Source organism: Carex rostrata, chromosome 7, assembly GCF_964058835.1.
Source record: "Carex rostrata chromosome 7, lpCarRost1.2, whole genome shotgun sequence".
Classification (NCBI taxonomy): domain Eukaryota; kingdom Viridiplantae; phylum Streptophyta; class Magnoliopsida; order Poales; family Cyperaceae; genus Carex; species Carex rostrata.
Window position 1 is genome coordinate 4,533,711 of NC_135924.1, and position 15,010 is coordinate 4,548,720.

Genomic DNA, 15,010 nt, shown 5'->3' on the forward strand with positions numbered 1-15,010 from the left:
ATTATGTGGTATTAGCTTACATATGATAAAATAGTACATAAAACAAATTAAGAGTAGTATATACATTTTTCTTTAATTTCTCAATGTTTATCAACATAAATTATTAAAGAATATATGAATATAAATGTCATCACATTTACATTTTCTTGATAACCCAATAATAATATAAATATCATACAGCTTTAATGCTTTCAAGAAGCGAGTATCTAGATAAATTCATCCTTTACCAACAAAAAGCCTTCTAATTAAAATGGAAAGAGTACAACATTTACATATAGCAAAACCCCTCTAGTTCCTTTATTTAAAATAAGGCCTGAGATTAGCTCAACATCTCGAAATTATACACTGAAATAAATGAGCATGGGATAAGCTTGTAGCCTCTCTTATAATCGCTAGAAAATAATGAGGGAGCATTACTTGTAATTATTTTTGTAATCATACTTTTTTTATCAATATATCTAATGCATTTAACCATAAAATAAAATAAAATAATAATAATAATAATAATAATAATAAAAAAAAAAATAAAAAAAACTTCTAATACCATCTTTCTCATGAAGAAGTTGAGACCCTTCCTGCATTAAGAATAGAGATTCAGTAGGACAAAAAAACTAACTGTACATCAAAAGTCACTTCTGTATTAAGAAAACATGTCCTTTGTTGCTCGATTACATATATATGGATAACGGTTTAAAAAATATGAGCAACTTACTAAAAAAAAATCAGAATTTCATGTGCCTTGAAGATTAGAAGTTTAGAACATCAAAGTTGATTCAATAAAACATGGAGAAAACCCCACAAAATAAACAGAAAGATACAACTCCTAATGTCAGACTCTATTCGAATATGCCACCAACATTCCACCCCCAACCCAAAAAGTGATACTAATGACATACTCATAGGAATAATTAATGAACTGAATAAGTAGAAAGAAAAGAACCTCATGCATCTCTTTGAAAGAAAGAGCAGGAGCAGCAGAATGGTGTGCACATGTGCAATGAGTTAGTACCGACTTTCGAAAAGAGAAATCAATGCTGCTGCTCATAATTATGTTACCTCCACCAGCAATAAGCTTCTTAACACGGGCCACTATGTGTTTACCATAAGTGTACCTCTTTAGAGCATTCAAGTGCACTTTGATGCGCGATGGAATCAGCTCTCCATTTTGTTCAACGTCTCTAGCACCACATAGTTCCCAAACTTGTCTTTCATCATCATCTGAAAAATTCAATCAAAGAAGTTTTTTTTAGTGCATCTTATTTGATAAGTCTGATAACTCGACAAAATCTTTTGCAACCAATAACCAACGCTTCACAGTATTTGCAAACAATTTTATTTTTCATGTGTTAATTTATTAATAACAAAATGACAATCTCTTAAATTTAGTTGACAGGTACTGGTAAGTGAGCATTTCTATATGGGCCTGGCTTCATGTGTTATCTCAAATTAGGATGTGGACCATGCGGTGCTATCTTAGCTTGCGAATATGGAAAAATACTAAAAATCAAGAGATCATATCTCTTGATAAAGAGTATATTATACCGAAATTTGAAATATCTTAGTACCTACAAAGGCTCATTTTCATCGGTGGTGCCTAGGATCTCATCAATCAGAATCTGGCGCTCTTCAAGAGTGCCAAAAGTCAAGCATTTGTCCACCACATTTGATGCAAATTTGTGCTGGTTCATTTCCACAATCTGCCCAGCTAGACTTGTACCTTATCACCTGATCGACCCTGAGTCTCGCGGTGCGAGAGAGAAACGCAGAGTTGTTCAAAGAGAGACAGAGAGCCATTGGGACTGCGTGTGCGAGAGAGAGAGACGACAAAGTTGCGACCCTGCGAGAGAGCCGGCGACGTGGTGAGAGAGAGCAAGGAGGAGCAGGCGACGCAGTGTGGGTTTAATCTCTCTGTCGGGTTCAAATTTTTTAATAAATCAAATTCGTTTTAGAAAGCTCCGTTAATTTATTGGACCCTTTAATCAGATTTTAACGAGGATGAGATCCAACGGTAATGCCGCCCATCGAAACTAAAGTAATTTCGATGGGCATCGGACCAAGCTGCTGTCGGAGCCCAAGTATCTCACGACTCACGAGTCAATATCCTCTTCCTCTGAGGTAACAGAATATTTATTTTTATATCCGAACCGTCCGATCAGAATCCGAATCAATCCGGCCCCAGATGGAATGCTGGGGCCCATTCTTATGCGTGCGGATTCTGATCGGACGGTCTGGATTTAAACAAAAATATTATGTTACCTCAGGTGATTTGAATTCGCCCAAGTAACCTCACGAGTCAATATCCTCTGAGGTAACAGTATATTTATTTTTAGGTGTCTACCGTCCGATCGGAATTTGGGCCAATCCGGCCCAAGATGGAATGCAGGGGATCTTTAATATTCGTGTGGATTCTGATCGAACGGTCTGGATATAACCCAAATTTTATGTTACCTCAGGTGATATGAATTCGCACAACTCCCTCACTCCTTAGTTCTTATCCATCCCCCCTCACAAATATTTCATCAAACACCATGGCCGCACTCTCCCTCTACGCCCCACTCCTCCGCTTCTCTCTCCACCGCCCCATTTCTCTCCCTTCCCGTCTCTTCTCCTCTCTCACATTCTCTAATCCTCTCCATTGCCCTCCTCTCCGCCACATCTCAACGCACACTGCCGTCGCCATCGCCACCCCTCTTCATGATACCGATGCTAAATCGCCCGAGTTGGAAGTCTCTGATGAAAACAAAGAACAGGAAGAAGAAGAGATAAACGTGGTGCTGCCTAAATATGCAGTGCCTCAATTGACTGTCAAGGAGAAGAAGGAATTGGCTTCCTATGCTCACAGTCTTGGTAAGAAGCTCAAGTACCAGCAAGTCGGCAAATCTGGCGTCACACCTGCTGTTGCTGCATCTTTTATACAACTTCTCGAGGCCAATGAGCTTCTCAAGGTCTCTCTCTCTCTCTCTTAAAATTTACCTCAAATTTTGACTTAATTGACTATATGTTGTAGTTAGGCCTTGTGTTCAAGCAAATTATATTAAACAGTGAGGCTATGATACTATGCATAGCGCAAATTGGTTCATACTACATATCAACATAATTTTCATATGAAAATGCACTTTCGGACTAAATTTTACATTTTTTAGAATTTTTTTACTATTTTTCTAGATAGGTAGAAAATCAGTACTTTTAAATGACCTAAAATCTTTAACTCAAGTGATTTTCTACCTATCTAAACAAAAATATAAAATTTGATCATGGAGATATTAATCCATAGTATGGACCAATTTGCGCTATGCATAGTACATTATAGAAAAGCTAGTAGAAAAGCTAGTATGAGCTGAAACTTTGGCCAGTGCATAACATACTATAAGAAAAACCATAACACATGGGTTAATCCCTGGTTTAAACAGTGTTTTTAATTCATCATTGTTTTACTACTGAAACACAAATAACCAACTTTCACCTGATGGTAACTGCAGTTAAAGGTGCATGGCAACTGTCCTGAAGAGTTTATAAATGTTGTAAGACTACTGGAAGAGTCAACAGGTTCAGTTGCAATTGGTCAGATTGGTCGATCTGTTATTCTATACCGGCCTAGCCTCTCCAAAATGAAAAAGGAAGAGACCCCAAAACCCGCAAACAGTGCTATAAAACCCAGATCTTATAAGAAACCTTATACTGTGAATTCGAGGTCCGATAAACCCGGGAAAAACTATAAATTTGGAAGTATTAAAAAGGGCCCAAGAGCTTCTTGGAGGAAGCCTTGATATCAATGTAAGATATGTTTTTGGTATAACAATTTCGCTTGCACTTGATGCTTAGGAGTAGAGGAGTTTATTAGAGCTTGGTATTGTATGTTTTTTTACACACACTTTAATGAGTTACTCACTTGTATATTACTGAAATTTTATTAGTAGTGGAAGTAGATTCAGGTGCCTAATTTTGGTAGAATTACTCTCTGTTCTTGTGTGCTTTATTTGTTTATTTGCATGGCTATTCCAACTCTTGAAGAGGTGTTTGTTGAATTTTTGAAAGAGGAATTAATTTGGTAAACAAGGTGACAGGTTGTTTATGTTAATTTAATTTCTAAATTAGATGGAATACAAAGTAAAAAAGCAATACTTGGGGGAAAAACACAAAGCAAGAGCATTTCAAAAAAAAAAAACAAATAACTCGTTCATTATCAATCGCTAATAAATTGTTCATTATCAACTCGCTCGTTAACTTAATGAACTAAATATGAGCAAATTTCAACTCGAGTTACATAAAGTCATGCCATATCCAATTCTAACCGGATCCAAATCCAAGTCAAAATTGCAAAGGATCCTAGACCCTAACTCATCGACTATCCCTTTCCTTCTCCGTCTATAGTCTATACTCTCTCGAGTCTTGACTTATATTAAATTATGTACTGTTTGGCTGATAAATTATGTTAAATTCAAAGATTTAGTATTTTTTTTTGTTAAATTTTCTTTCTATTATGTATTATTTATGACTTTGGGCTTTAAGAAATTCAAATTGTTTAAAGTTCAAATATCAATTAGTCTTAAGTCGCAATCCACGCAATTGTGATTTTCTAAGAACAACTCATCAGTGACTTCCTACACAATTTTTTTTTTGAACTTAAAAAAGCCCGTAGGCTGTACCAGTACATCAGTCACATATTACAACTCATCAACTTCCTCTAGCTAATACCTTAGTAATGAGAAAAAGAGGAACCATCAAAATTTATAACAGCTATACATGGTAAGAACATAGGAAAACTATAACCTATATAATCCCACCCGTCTACATACAAGCATTTTAAATCCAATTCTACCTTGCCAACTTGTGACCATGAACCATCAATCATGCAAACCAACGAATTTGAGACTGGAGAAACAGTAGTGATCTGCACCTGTTGTTATTGTAGTGTGCATGTAGAGGTATTAGCAGAGGTGAATTTACAGAGGCCAAATGGGGGTCAATGACCCCATTCATTTTCAAAAATTAATTATTATATAGGCTCTTTTTTAATAATTTATAGTAAAATGTTATGGGTATCTTAAAAATGATCCCCATTAATTTTGTGAAAATTATCTATGGTTGACCCCATTCATTTTCAAAGAAAAAAACAAACTATTACACAATGTGTACAATTTGGAAACTTGTAGTATTATATATATATTTTTCTAAAAGATGAGCAACTAACTACCCTCTATATTATATTTTTGACCCCATTACTTCAAATGCTGCCTCTGCCCCTGGATATTAGCAATCATGGTTTACAGCTGTGACATGTTTTAGAGTATGTACATATACCAGCGCCAAATTGAACGTGTCATGTTTTGTAAAGCAATTAAAAGATATGTTATCATATAGATCTCTAGGTTTTAAGTTTTTGGCTTATTCTGCACCTACAGATAATTTCTGATTTTTTTTATTTATATCGGGTTCTTCTTCCAATAATGACATATATATTAATATATGTATAATATCATTATTGCAATGTGTATATTTTTTATTATATAAAGTTAAATGTGATGGTGATTAATCATAGCTTGCTGTTGGTATCCAAAAATAAGTATTTTAAGTACAATTTCCGAATTTGTATATTAGCGCAATTAGTGCAGTGGTACGGGTTCTCATTTTTCTTCAAATAAGATTCATGTTTAATTTTTAAAAATAATATCTAAAAGATGTTGGAATGAACCGGAGCTTAGGAAAATGAAATTTCCTATATTTACAGCTAAAAACCTGACTAAGAATATATGGAATTTATCCAGTACGTGTGTCATTTGCAGACAGAACAGTGAGTCAATCAGGCACATGTTCACAGAATATTGCTTTTCTCTGGCATTATATGAAACTGTAACAAATCTGTTCCAAGCTCCAGAAAGGAACTAATATCTCTATTTGTATAGAGGTATTCAGTAAATTTTAGAGAAGAATTCAAAACAGTGGAAGAATTGGCAAGAGAAGTTCAAGATCAAAGTTTCTAAATTTATAATTTAAAATCAATTCTATAATATATATAGGCAAATTCAATCATGTCATAAATTCATAATTTCAAATGACAAATTAAAATTCAAGCTACGAAAAGGTCTCAACATTAATCATAACAATAACGACAACAATAAGAGAGGACAATATTTCAAATCAAATCAATTCTTCAAATAAATAAATAAAAAGGCATCGATAATAATTCGGGCAAGTCGACGGGTCAAAGTCAGGACAATTATTTTCATAAAAAAATCGCAAAATAATTAAAAAAAATAATGATTTGAATTTGATGAGGCGTTATCAGAGAACTTTCAAATGGTAATATTTTGATAATAACACTTTAATAATAACAATGATGATGATGATGATAAAAGAATTAGTAATTAAAATTTTGTTACCTGGAAACGGAAAAATAATAGAACTAAATTTATTGTAAAATATTAAAATTGGCTTCAAGACATTTATTTTAAGATTGTTTGTTATACTCGAGAATTGTAGTCTTTTTGGAATACAATATGTGAGATGCCCTTTTACTATATAACCAAGTGATTTATTTAGGTATCACAAATTCAGAAATTGTATTTTTTTTTTGTATTATATGTGAATAAGAACTTGTATTCTTGGTTCATCTTTTATATCCATGTATATATGCACTGTTCACCCTAAAATCTTTTGTAGTGCTTAAATTCCATGAGATGTTATCCTGGTTCTGTCTGATTCAGAGGATATTGTCTATTCAAAATTGTAAGTAGTTGTCTACACTGATTCAGACATGATTGTGTATTGATGGAATTGAAAAGTTCTGATACATATCTTGATCAATTGCCTGATTGTATATATTAGAATTCATATTCAAGGAAACAATATATTGATCAATAATTCTAAATTAAAATTATAGTATTTTTAAGCTCATCAAATCTCATGAAGAGTTTAATTTCGAAACTTTTCGGATTGAAATCATTCAAAAATAACTTTACGAGTGATTTGTATATTAATTAATTTTCGAATTAATTAGTATAAAGTTAAAAGGTTAAAAAAATGCATTAAAATTAAATTACCAAAAAAAAAATTATGACCACTTGACTTTAAATTAATTCGAAAATTTATAAATTTTACATATAAACATGTGAATTAAATTGATTTCAATAAGTTAATTTTTTTGTAAGATTTGTGCTGAACACTGAACAGTTCAGATTTTGCACTGATCAACCCAAAATTTGAGATATCTTTGAGGAAGCGAATTCGGTATAACAAAGATCACATGGTGAAGAGAAATGAGAGGTAGCACAGTTGGTCAGAAAAAAGTTCTGAGACCGTTGGTTACTTAAATGTCGAGAGTTCGATTTCCTCTCATGACTTCACAGTCTCTGTGAAGCTTTTAAAAAAAAAGAAAAAAGAAAAAGATCACATGGTGAAAAACAAATAAGGAAAAAAATAAGCAATAATACCCCAATCCTCCAAGCTATAAATACCCCCACCTCTACATATTTTTTCCATCTCAAGCATAACTACCACTGAACCACTTGTTAAACTCACCAAATCAAACTCAGAATCCTGAGACAATTCAATCTAATTAAGACCATGGAGTTGCTTCAAGACCCAGTAGTGTTGTTGCCAATTATATGCATCACACTCTTCATTGTTTTCAAGCTCTGGCGGGACCGGCACAAGGCTCCATTCCCTCCGGGACCACTACGACTACCCATCATCGGCAACATGCTAATGATGGGTGACTTGACGCACCATCGCCTGACAGCTTTGGCCGAGTGCTATGGTACCGGCCTCCTTTATCTTCGCCTCGGCTTTCTCCATGCCTTTGTTGTCTCCACTCCAGAAATGGCGCACCAGGTGCTTCAGGTACCAGTTACTCAGTCAATTACTCGAAAAAACATAATGTATTTTTTTACAGCTTTAAGCTACTGCCTACTACCAATTAATGTTTTTTTTTTTTTTTTTTTCGAATTTACCATTGTTAAAAGGTTCAGGATAATGTCTTCTCGAATCGTCCGGCCACCATCGCGATTACTTATCTGACATACAACCGTGCTGATATGGTGTTTGCTCATTACGGCCCCTTCTGGCGCCAAATGCGCAAACTTTGTGTCATAAAGCTCTTCAGCCGGAAGCGGGCTGAATCCTGGGCCTCAGTTCGCGACGAGGTCTGTCTACTCCGATGATATTATCTTTTTTGTTTATGATGTACAAATTTTAAACAAATATGATCATTCTGAAAGCTAAGTTTTAAACCTTCATGTTTTAGGTTGATTCAATGATTCATTCCATTGCGAACAACACTCCCAGCACTGCTGTAAACCTTGGTGAACTCATATTCAATATGACAACAAACATAACCTTCAGAGCAGCCTTTGGAACACAAGGAAATGAAAACCAACATGAGCTCGTACCAATTTTGCAAGAGTTCTCTAAACTCTTTGGCGCATTTAACATCGGAGATTTCATCCCGTGGCTAGGTTGGATCGATATACAAGGCATCAATAAGCGACTCAAAGCAGCACGCGAGTCGCTTGACCGGTTCATTGATAAGATCATAGATGAACACATGAAGAACCGGAAGAGTAGTGACGACGTGGATGCCGATATGGTGGATGACATGTTGGCATTTGTGGTAGAATTGGAGGATGGTAAAGGGGGAGATGATGGAGATAATTTGCAAAACAGTCTCAGGCTTACCAGAAACAATATCAAAGCTATCATCATGGTACGCTCTAATATAATTGGACCATATATGTACTTTTGTGTTATTATTAAAATGAAATTAATTAATTCTTATACAAAACAGAACTTCTAATTAATCTATATTATGATCACGTACATATGAAAAGATATAACAAATATTGCAGTCGACTTGCAAGCATATAAGCATGTATAATATAAGATTGAATTGATTTGTCAATTGCTCAGTAAACATCGGCTATTAACAATAACACATCTTTAAAATTTTTGTATGTATTTCTTCATATATATGTAGAATAAAGGATGGATGAAAATTTGAAATTAATTATATCCAGTATAGAAAGGTTATCTAGCTTTTCTTTTAGGAAAGCCCAAAAAGCCAGAGAATGGGGCGGTAGAACAGTTGGTTAGAAAAAAGTCCTAAGATTGTTGGATACTCAAAGATCGAGAGTTCGAGTCTCGCTCACCACTTTGCAGCCTCTGTGAAGCTCTAAAATAAGTAAAAAGAAGGCCCAAAAAGTCCGGAGTGACGGATACATTCATACTGTTGAATTAATTTCCATCTCTGTAAAACTAAAAATATTTGTACAATCACGCTAGGGGTGTCAATGGTATCCTTTTACCCAACCTATACTGTATCCGATAAGATGGGTACGTACGAGCAAGATTTTTTCATGAGCGGATTCAGGATTTTCGTTGGGAGGTAAAAAAAATAACGAATCGGGTTTAAATAGTTAATTAGATACTAGATTCAAAACAATGCTCTACTAAAGAATCATGTAAAGCTGAATATCAGAAATGAATTGTATTTCATCAAATGTTTAATTACAACACAACCACAAGCGCTAGTTTAATTGTCTAATACTGCAATAACAGAATTTAGTTAGTTAGAGTAAACTATATATTATAAACACTCTGATACATCTGATACACCAGTCTAGATGATACTGTTGTATAATACCCCCCCTCAAGCGAAGGGTCAATAGAGGCGACACTAAGCTTGGAACAGAGAAGTTGTAGGCGTGATGAAGCCAGTCCCATGGTGAGAAGATCAGCGAGTTGATCTTTTGGGCAAATGAACCACACCATAGGGGCGATTTTTTTAGTAGAGGTCAGGGACATGAAGTTCTTTCAAGAGGTGTTGTATCCAAATGAGTTCGGCACAAGCAATGGCCATGCTTTGATACTCCACTTCCGTACTAGAACGAGACACGGTATATTGCTTTTTCGAACCCCATAAAATTAAGTTCATCCTAAGAAAAACACAAAATCCGGTGGTGGATCTTCTATCATCCGGGCATCATATAGTTTAGGTGATACTATGAAATATGTTGCTGGACAACATATATCGAATCTAATAGTGCATAATTATGTTGGACATAATATGACATCAATTCAACACATAATGGTGATGAATGTCAATCGAATCAAAGACGTATAATAATTGTACAATGACGAGTCGATTGATTGAGAAAATGTTTAATGAGATTAAACATGTGATGGAGTCATTAATTCTCAGTTCTATGATCATGTGAGATGTGGCATAATGTAGATAATTAAGAGAGTCACGTGGATATGTGTAACGTGTGATTTGAACTTGTAGATCCAAAGTTATAGTCAAATGAAAAAAGGTTGACAAAAGTCAAACTTGATCTACTGCGGGAATTTTTGACTTAGTCAAAGTTGAGGAAAATAGACTATATTGAATGCACCTATGATCCATTGGATCACTCGTATATCAAATTACAAGTATAGCCCTTTAATGACATAAAATTTTAAATTGTACCTGCTTTATTGTGAGCCATTTTTCAACATGGTGCATGGTTTCGAACCATTTATCTTGGAACGGAAAGAAGCTCACGAATGTACTTTAGTTGAGAGAGATGAATATCACGGGAGAGACTTGAATCTCCAAGAAATAGTGTAGAGGACCAAGATCCTTGAGAGAAAAGCGAGAAGCAATATCACCAATGGGAGAGGTGATATGATGATTATGAGAGCCCGTGACAATGTTGTCATCCACGTAGACAAGCACAAAAGTGAGGGAGTTGTTGAAGGCACACATGGACAAAGATATATCGGATAGAGAATCCTTGAAACCGAGATTGGTAAGAGCGGAAACAAGTTTATGGTACCACGCACGAGGAGTTTGCTTGAGGCCATATAGAGCTTTCATTAAGAGACACACATATGAAGGTCGAAGAAGATCAATAAACCCTGCTGGTTGTGCCATTTAAATTATTTCATGAAGATTTCCATGGAGAAATACAATATTGACATCCAATTGTCGCATTGTTCATTTATGAGAAATGACAAGAGAAAGAACAACACGAATTGCGGTAGGTTTGACCATAGGGGTAAATGTCTCATTGTAATTGATGTCTTCTTCTTGGTGAAAGCCTTTTTGCCACAAGGCAAGCTTTTTGTCGTTCAATCGATCCATCGGCTTTGCGTTTGATTTTGTAAATCCATTTACGATGAGGTGATCAGCTTGAGGAAGATCAAGAACCCACGTGTTTGTTGTATGCAAGAGCATTTAATTTGTTTGCCATGCTTGACGCCATTTGGGAAATTGATTAGCACTTGTGAAGGAGATTGGCTCATCATTTTTGGGGAGAGGAAGTGTGGATGCCTTGTGGTGAGATAAGTAACATGATCTGATCTGGAAACTGTTTATTCTTCCGAGTTTGAGTTCTCTGTATGGTGCTGAGAAGTGTGAGCTACTACAGGATTTGATTCGGGTTGAGGCGCAGAGGTAGCAGGTTAGGTTTCAACCTGGAACTCTTCAGCTGGGCCAGAGGAGAAATTAATTGGGCTGAGAATTTTTTTTTCTTGAGAAATAGGGCTGAGAATTAAGTAACAGTTTTTTCGGCAGAGAAGAAAAATTGCACAGTGAGGATTGTATTTGAGCTGGAGAGAAGTTTTTGCGATGTTTATGCGACAGAATCTGCGAGGATAAAAAGTGACTATCCGTGAGGATATGCTGATAAAAAAGTGTTTTTACTGAGTGTGTCAATAGAAATATTCACAACGAAATTCTCGCAAATATCCTCGCGAATACTGTCTCATTTTTATAGCAAACACACTTTATAATTTATAATACTCTGACTTTTAATTTTCAATACTTGATAAGATGTTTGGGCTAATATATGTCATTTAATTCCCCACTTGGGTAAAGCAAATCTTACTCTTTTAGCAGTAGTATTCTTAAAAGAGAAATTTGCACAATTGCACTCATCGTTTTACCTGGTAAGTTCCATTCAAATGCAGCTGTCTGTCAGTTTATCTGTCTACCTCTCTATCTCGTAAGAAAAGATGTATAGATAGTAAAATATCCATTTATCTGTCAATTTATCTCGTAAGAAAGATATATACATGCATCATACATAGATAGATATATAAAAGAACCTTTTCTATATGCTCATAATTAAGAACCCTTTTTTTATTCTGAAGTATCCATCTCGTAATTAATTAAGATACATGAATAATATATTTACTATATATGCTCATAATAAGAAACCCTATATTTTTCCTTTTAAGGATCTATGGTAATAAAGATACATAGATAGTATATTTACTATATGCCCATAAGAAATGTTTAATTTTTTATTAATTAATTACTGTTTGTGTCATCTACTGATTTTACAATATCTTAGTAAGAATATTTTTTTAAGAACTTATTAGGTAATAATGTAAACATAAACTATGGGAAAGTTAAGACTTTTTTGGGACAATAATTATTTTCATTGATTTACTGAATGTTTTTTTTTTTTTTTCTCTCGTTGGTGCAGGATATAATGTTTGGCGGCACAGAGACGGTAGCATCGGCCATAGAGTGGGCCCTATCCGAGCTGATGAGAAACCCGGACGACATGCAGCAGCTCCAAGCCGAACTCGCAACCACGATTGGTCTCGATCGGAAGGTCCATGAGACCGACCTCGACAAACTTCCTTTCCTCAGATGTGTCATAAAAGAAACCCTCCGCCTTCACCCTCCGGTCCCTTTTCTCCTGCATGAAACAGCCGAAGACAGTGTTGTCGCCGGCTATCAAATCCCGAAAAGATCCCGTATCATGATCAACGTGTTTGCTATCGGTCATGACAAGTCTGCCTGGAAGGATGCCGACACTTTTTACCCCTCGAGATTCAGTGCTACGGGCGATAGTGCCGGAAAGGATTTTAAGGGGAACAATTTCGAGTTCTTGCCGTTTGGGTCGGGCAGGCGATCCTGCCCGGGCATGCAACTAGGTATTTATGCGGCTGAGTTAGCCGTGGCACAGCTAGTGCATTGTTTCAACTGGAATCTTCCCGACGGAATGAAACCCGGCGACCTTGACATGAGCGATGTGTTCGGACTGACCGCACCGAGAGCGGTCAGGCTGTCAGCTGTGCCCATGCCCAGGCTCAGCTGCCCGTTGTGCTGATTAGTGGTGGTTTGGGTAAAACAGGAACCTTGATGTTTGAAAAAAAAAAAAAAAAAAGGAACATGTTGTGTAAAGTGCTCTAGGATATTTGGTTCCTTAATTTGTATTTAATTAGTTTATTAGGCTTCATATGGTGAAGTAAGCAAGTGGTAATAAGCATGTCATAAAAGCACTGTGAAGTGCCCCATAATTTAGTGCCTAATTTGTTTTGAATTATTTTACTATACTTCATATGGTGACGTAAGCAAGTCCTAATGAGCATGTTTAGGTAAAATATATATTATTTGTTAGTTGTTTCAAAACTAATAAGCGTGTTTTGAAAAGTTTATTTTAATTTTTTTTGTAGTAAGTAGTTGAGTGAGTCTACGGTACTATGCATTCACACTAATAAATATGTTTTCTAGAATTTTGTAACTATTTTTTAAGATACGTAGAAAATCACTGTTTTTGGATGGTCCATACACTAGTGGAAAATATGGAATCAGGATCGGTTATATACGCATATTAGTATCGGAATACAACCGATCCTGATGAAGGCGACACTGATACTACAATAATCTGGATCGGTTGTTTATTAACAACCGATCCTGATACTATTTTTTTTTTTCAAAGTTGGTTCTGCAAAAAAAAAAAAAAAAAAAAAAAAAAGTATCAGGATCGGTTGTTAATAAACAACCGATCCTGATACTATTTTTTTTTTTTGTTGGTTCTGCAAAATTGCAATATTATTCTTTTAGGATTTATGGTACCCAAAGAATTGAAACCGGATTGATTTGATAAAACAGAATACCATCTCATGTAATTTCAATCCAAAACTAAACTAGCCGAATTGATTTAAATGAAACCGAATTGATTTGATAATTTGAAATTACTTAAACTAGCAAAACTAATCTAGCAAATTTACCTAAACTGAGAGGCGAGCGGACTGAGAGGAGAGGGCCAAGCACCGAGCACCGAGCGAGTGAGTGGATTTATTGCGCCGAGCACACTTGCGTTGAGCACTGAGCACTCTTTTTATTGAGCCGATCGGACTGAGAGGAGACGGCAAGATGGAGGGAGAGGAGGAGACTTGCGGCTAGAGGAGACAAGGAGTTGAGAGAGTTGTAATTTTGAATAATGGAGAAACGCAAGGAGAGAAGGGATGAGCGCGGAAAAATAAAAACCTAAAATGGACTATCTGGAACGGTTGTTTATAAACAACCGATCCTGATATTATTATTATTATTTTTTTTTTTTGCAGAACCATCTTTGAAAAAAAAAAAGTATCAGGATCGGTTCCTAGTTAGGAACCGATCCAGATAGTATCTGGATCGGTTCTAAGCTAAGAACCGATCCTAATTATCAAGTATTAGGATCGGTTCTTAGCTTAGAACCGATCCAGATACTATCTGGATCGGTTCTTAACTAGGAACCGATCCAATTAGTTCATGTGCTGTGTTTTCATTAGCTTTTAGTATCGGTTTTATTGATAAAACCGATCCAGATAGGTATTAGTATCGGTTAGTTCATACAGCCGATCCAAATAGGCCGATCCTGATTTCAGTTTTTCCACTAGTGATAAAATCTCTCTTTTTATTTCTTTATTTCTTTCTTTTAAATTTTGAGAAAAATGAGGAAATGAAAAAGATATTGTAATGAATTTGAGCCGTTGACTTATCCGAATTAGTATTGATGTTATTTATTTATTTATTTGAAGAATTGTTTTGATTTGAAATGTTGACCTCTCTTTTTTGAGAAAAAAAATAAGGATCTCAGTCCTTATTTAAATTTATTTGTTTGTTTGAACAGTTTAAAGGCTTCCTTACAGAAACCTTTTACAGAGAGTTACAAAGCTGTTCAATATTTTATTGAACATTAGTATGAAAAAGAAAGCTGTTGAAAAATAATTTTGCTAACTAGTAAAACAAATC

The 15,010-nt window shown here is 35.3% G+C and overlaps 2 protein-coding genes and 1 long non-coding RNA gene across 3 annotated transcripts; 2 read left to right on the forward strand and 1 right to left on the reverse strand.

The window, feature by feature from the left end:
- Positions 1 to 226: 226 nt before the first annotated feature.
- LOC144557648 (uncharacterized) lies at positions 227 to 1,703 on the reverse strand. The gene is made up of 3 exons (XR_013512733.1): positions 1,566 to 1,703; positions 1,057 to 1,218; positions 227 to 575 (listed from the first exon to the last, which is right to left on the reverse strand). It is a non-coding gene; the product is annotated as an uncharacterized LOC144557648 (long non-coding RNA).
- Positions 1,704 to 2,495: 792 nt separating this feature from the next.
- On the forward strand, positions 2,496 to 3,954 carry LOC144557323 (uncharacterized). Its single transcript, XM_078305887.1, has 2 exons — positions 2,496 to 2,945; positions 3,480 to 3,954. The coding sequence occupies exons 1-2, from the start codon at positions 2,529 to 2,531 to the stop codon at positions 3,765 to 3,767; spliced, it is 705 nt and encodes a 234-aa protein (XP_078162013.1). The 5' UTR covers positions 2,496 to 2,528; the 3' UTR covers positions 3,768 to 3,954.
- A 3,523-nt stretch (positions 3,955 to 7,477) lies between these two features.
- LOC144556769 (cytochrome P450 84A1-like) lies at positions 7,478 to 13,358 on the forward strand. The gene is made up of 4 exons (XM_078305201.1): positions 7,478 to 7,839; positions 7,962 to 8,141; positions 8,243 to 8,701; positions 12,468 to 13,358. Exons 1-4 carry the CDS (start codon positions 7,564 to 7,566, stop codon positions 13,098 to 13,100), a joined length of 1,548 nt encoding a protein of 515 aa, XP_078161327.1. The 5' UTR covers positions 7,478 to 7,563; the 3' UTR covers positions 13,101 to 13,358.
- The last annotated feature ends 1,652 nt before the right edge of the window (positions 13,359 to 15,010 follow it).

What these genes read in the sequence shown, in the direction of transcription:
- LOC144557323 (XM_078305887.1), top strand. Translation starts at nt 2,529, where the DNA reads ATGGCCGCACTCTCCCTCTACGCCCCACTCCTCCGCTTCTCTCTCCAC. An exon ending in AGGCCAATGAGCTTCTCAAG is followed by an intron (nt 2,946 to 3,479) that starts GTCTCTCTCTCT and finishes TGGTAACTGCAG; the next exon opens with TTAAAGGTGCATGGCAACTG.
- LOC144556769 (XM_078305201.1), top strand. Translation starts at nt 7,564, where the DNA reads ATGGAGTTGCTTCAAGACCCAGTAGTGTTGTTGCCAATTATATGCATC. An exon ending in TGGCGCACCAGGTGCTTCAG is followed by an intron (nt 7,840 to 7,961) that starts GTACCAGTTACT and finishes CATTGTTAAAAG; the next exon opens with GTTCAGGATAATGTCTTCTC. An exon ending in ATATCAAAGCTATCATCATG is followed by an intron (nt 8,702 to 12,467) that starts GTACGCTCTAAT and finishes TCGTTGGTGCAG; the next exon opens with GATATAATGTTTGGCGGCAC.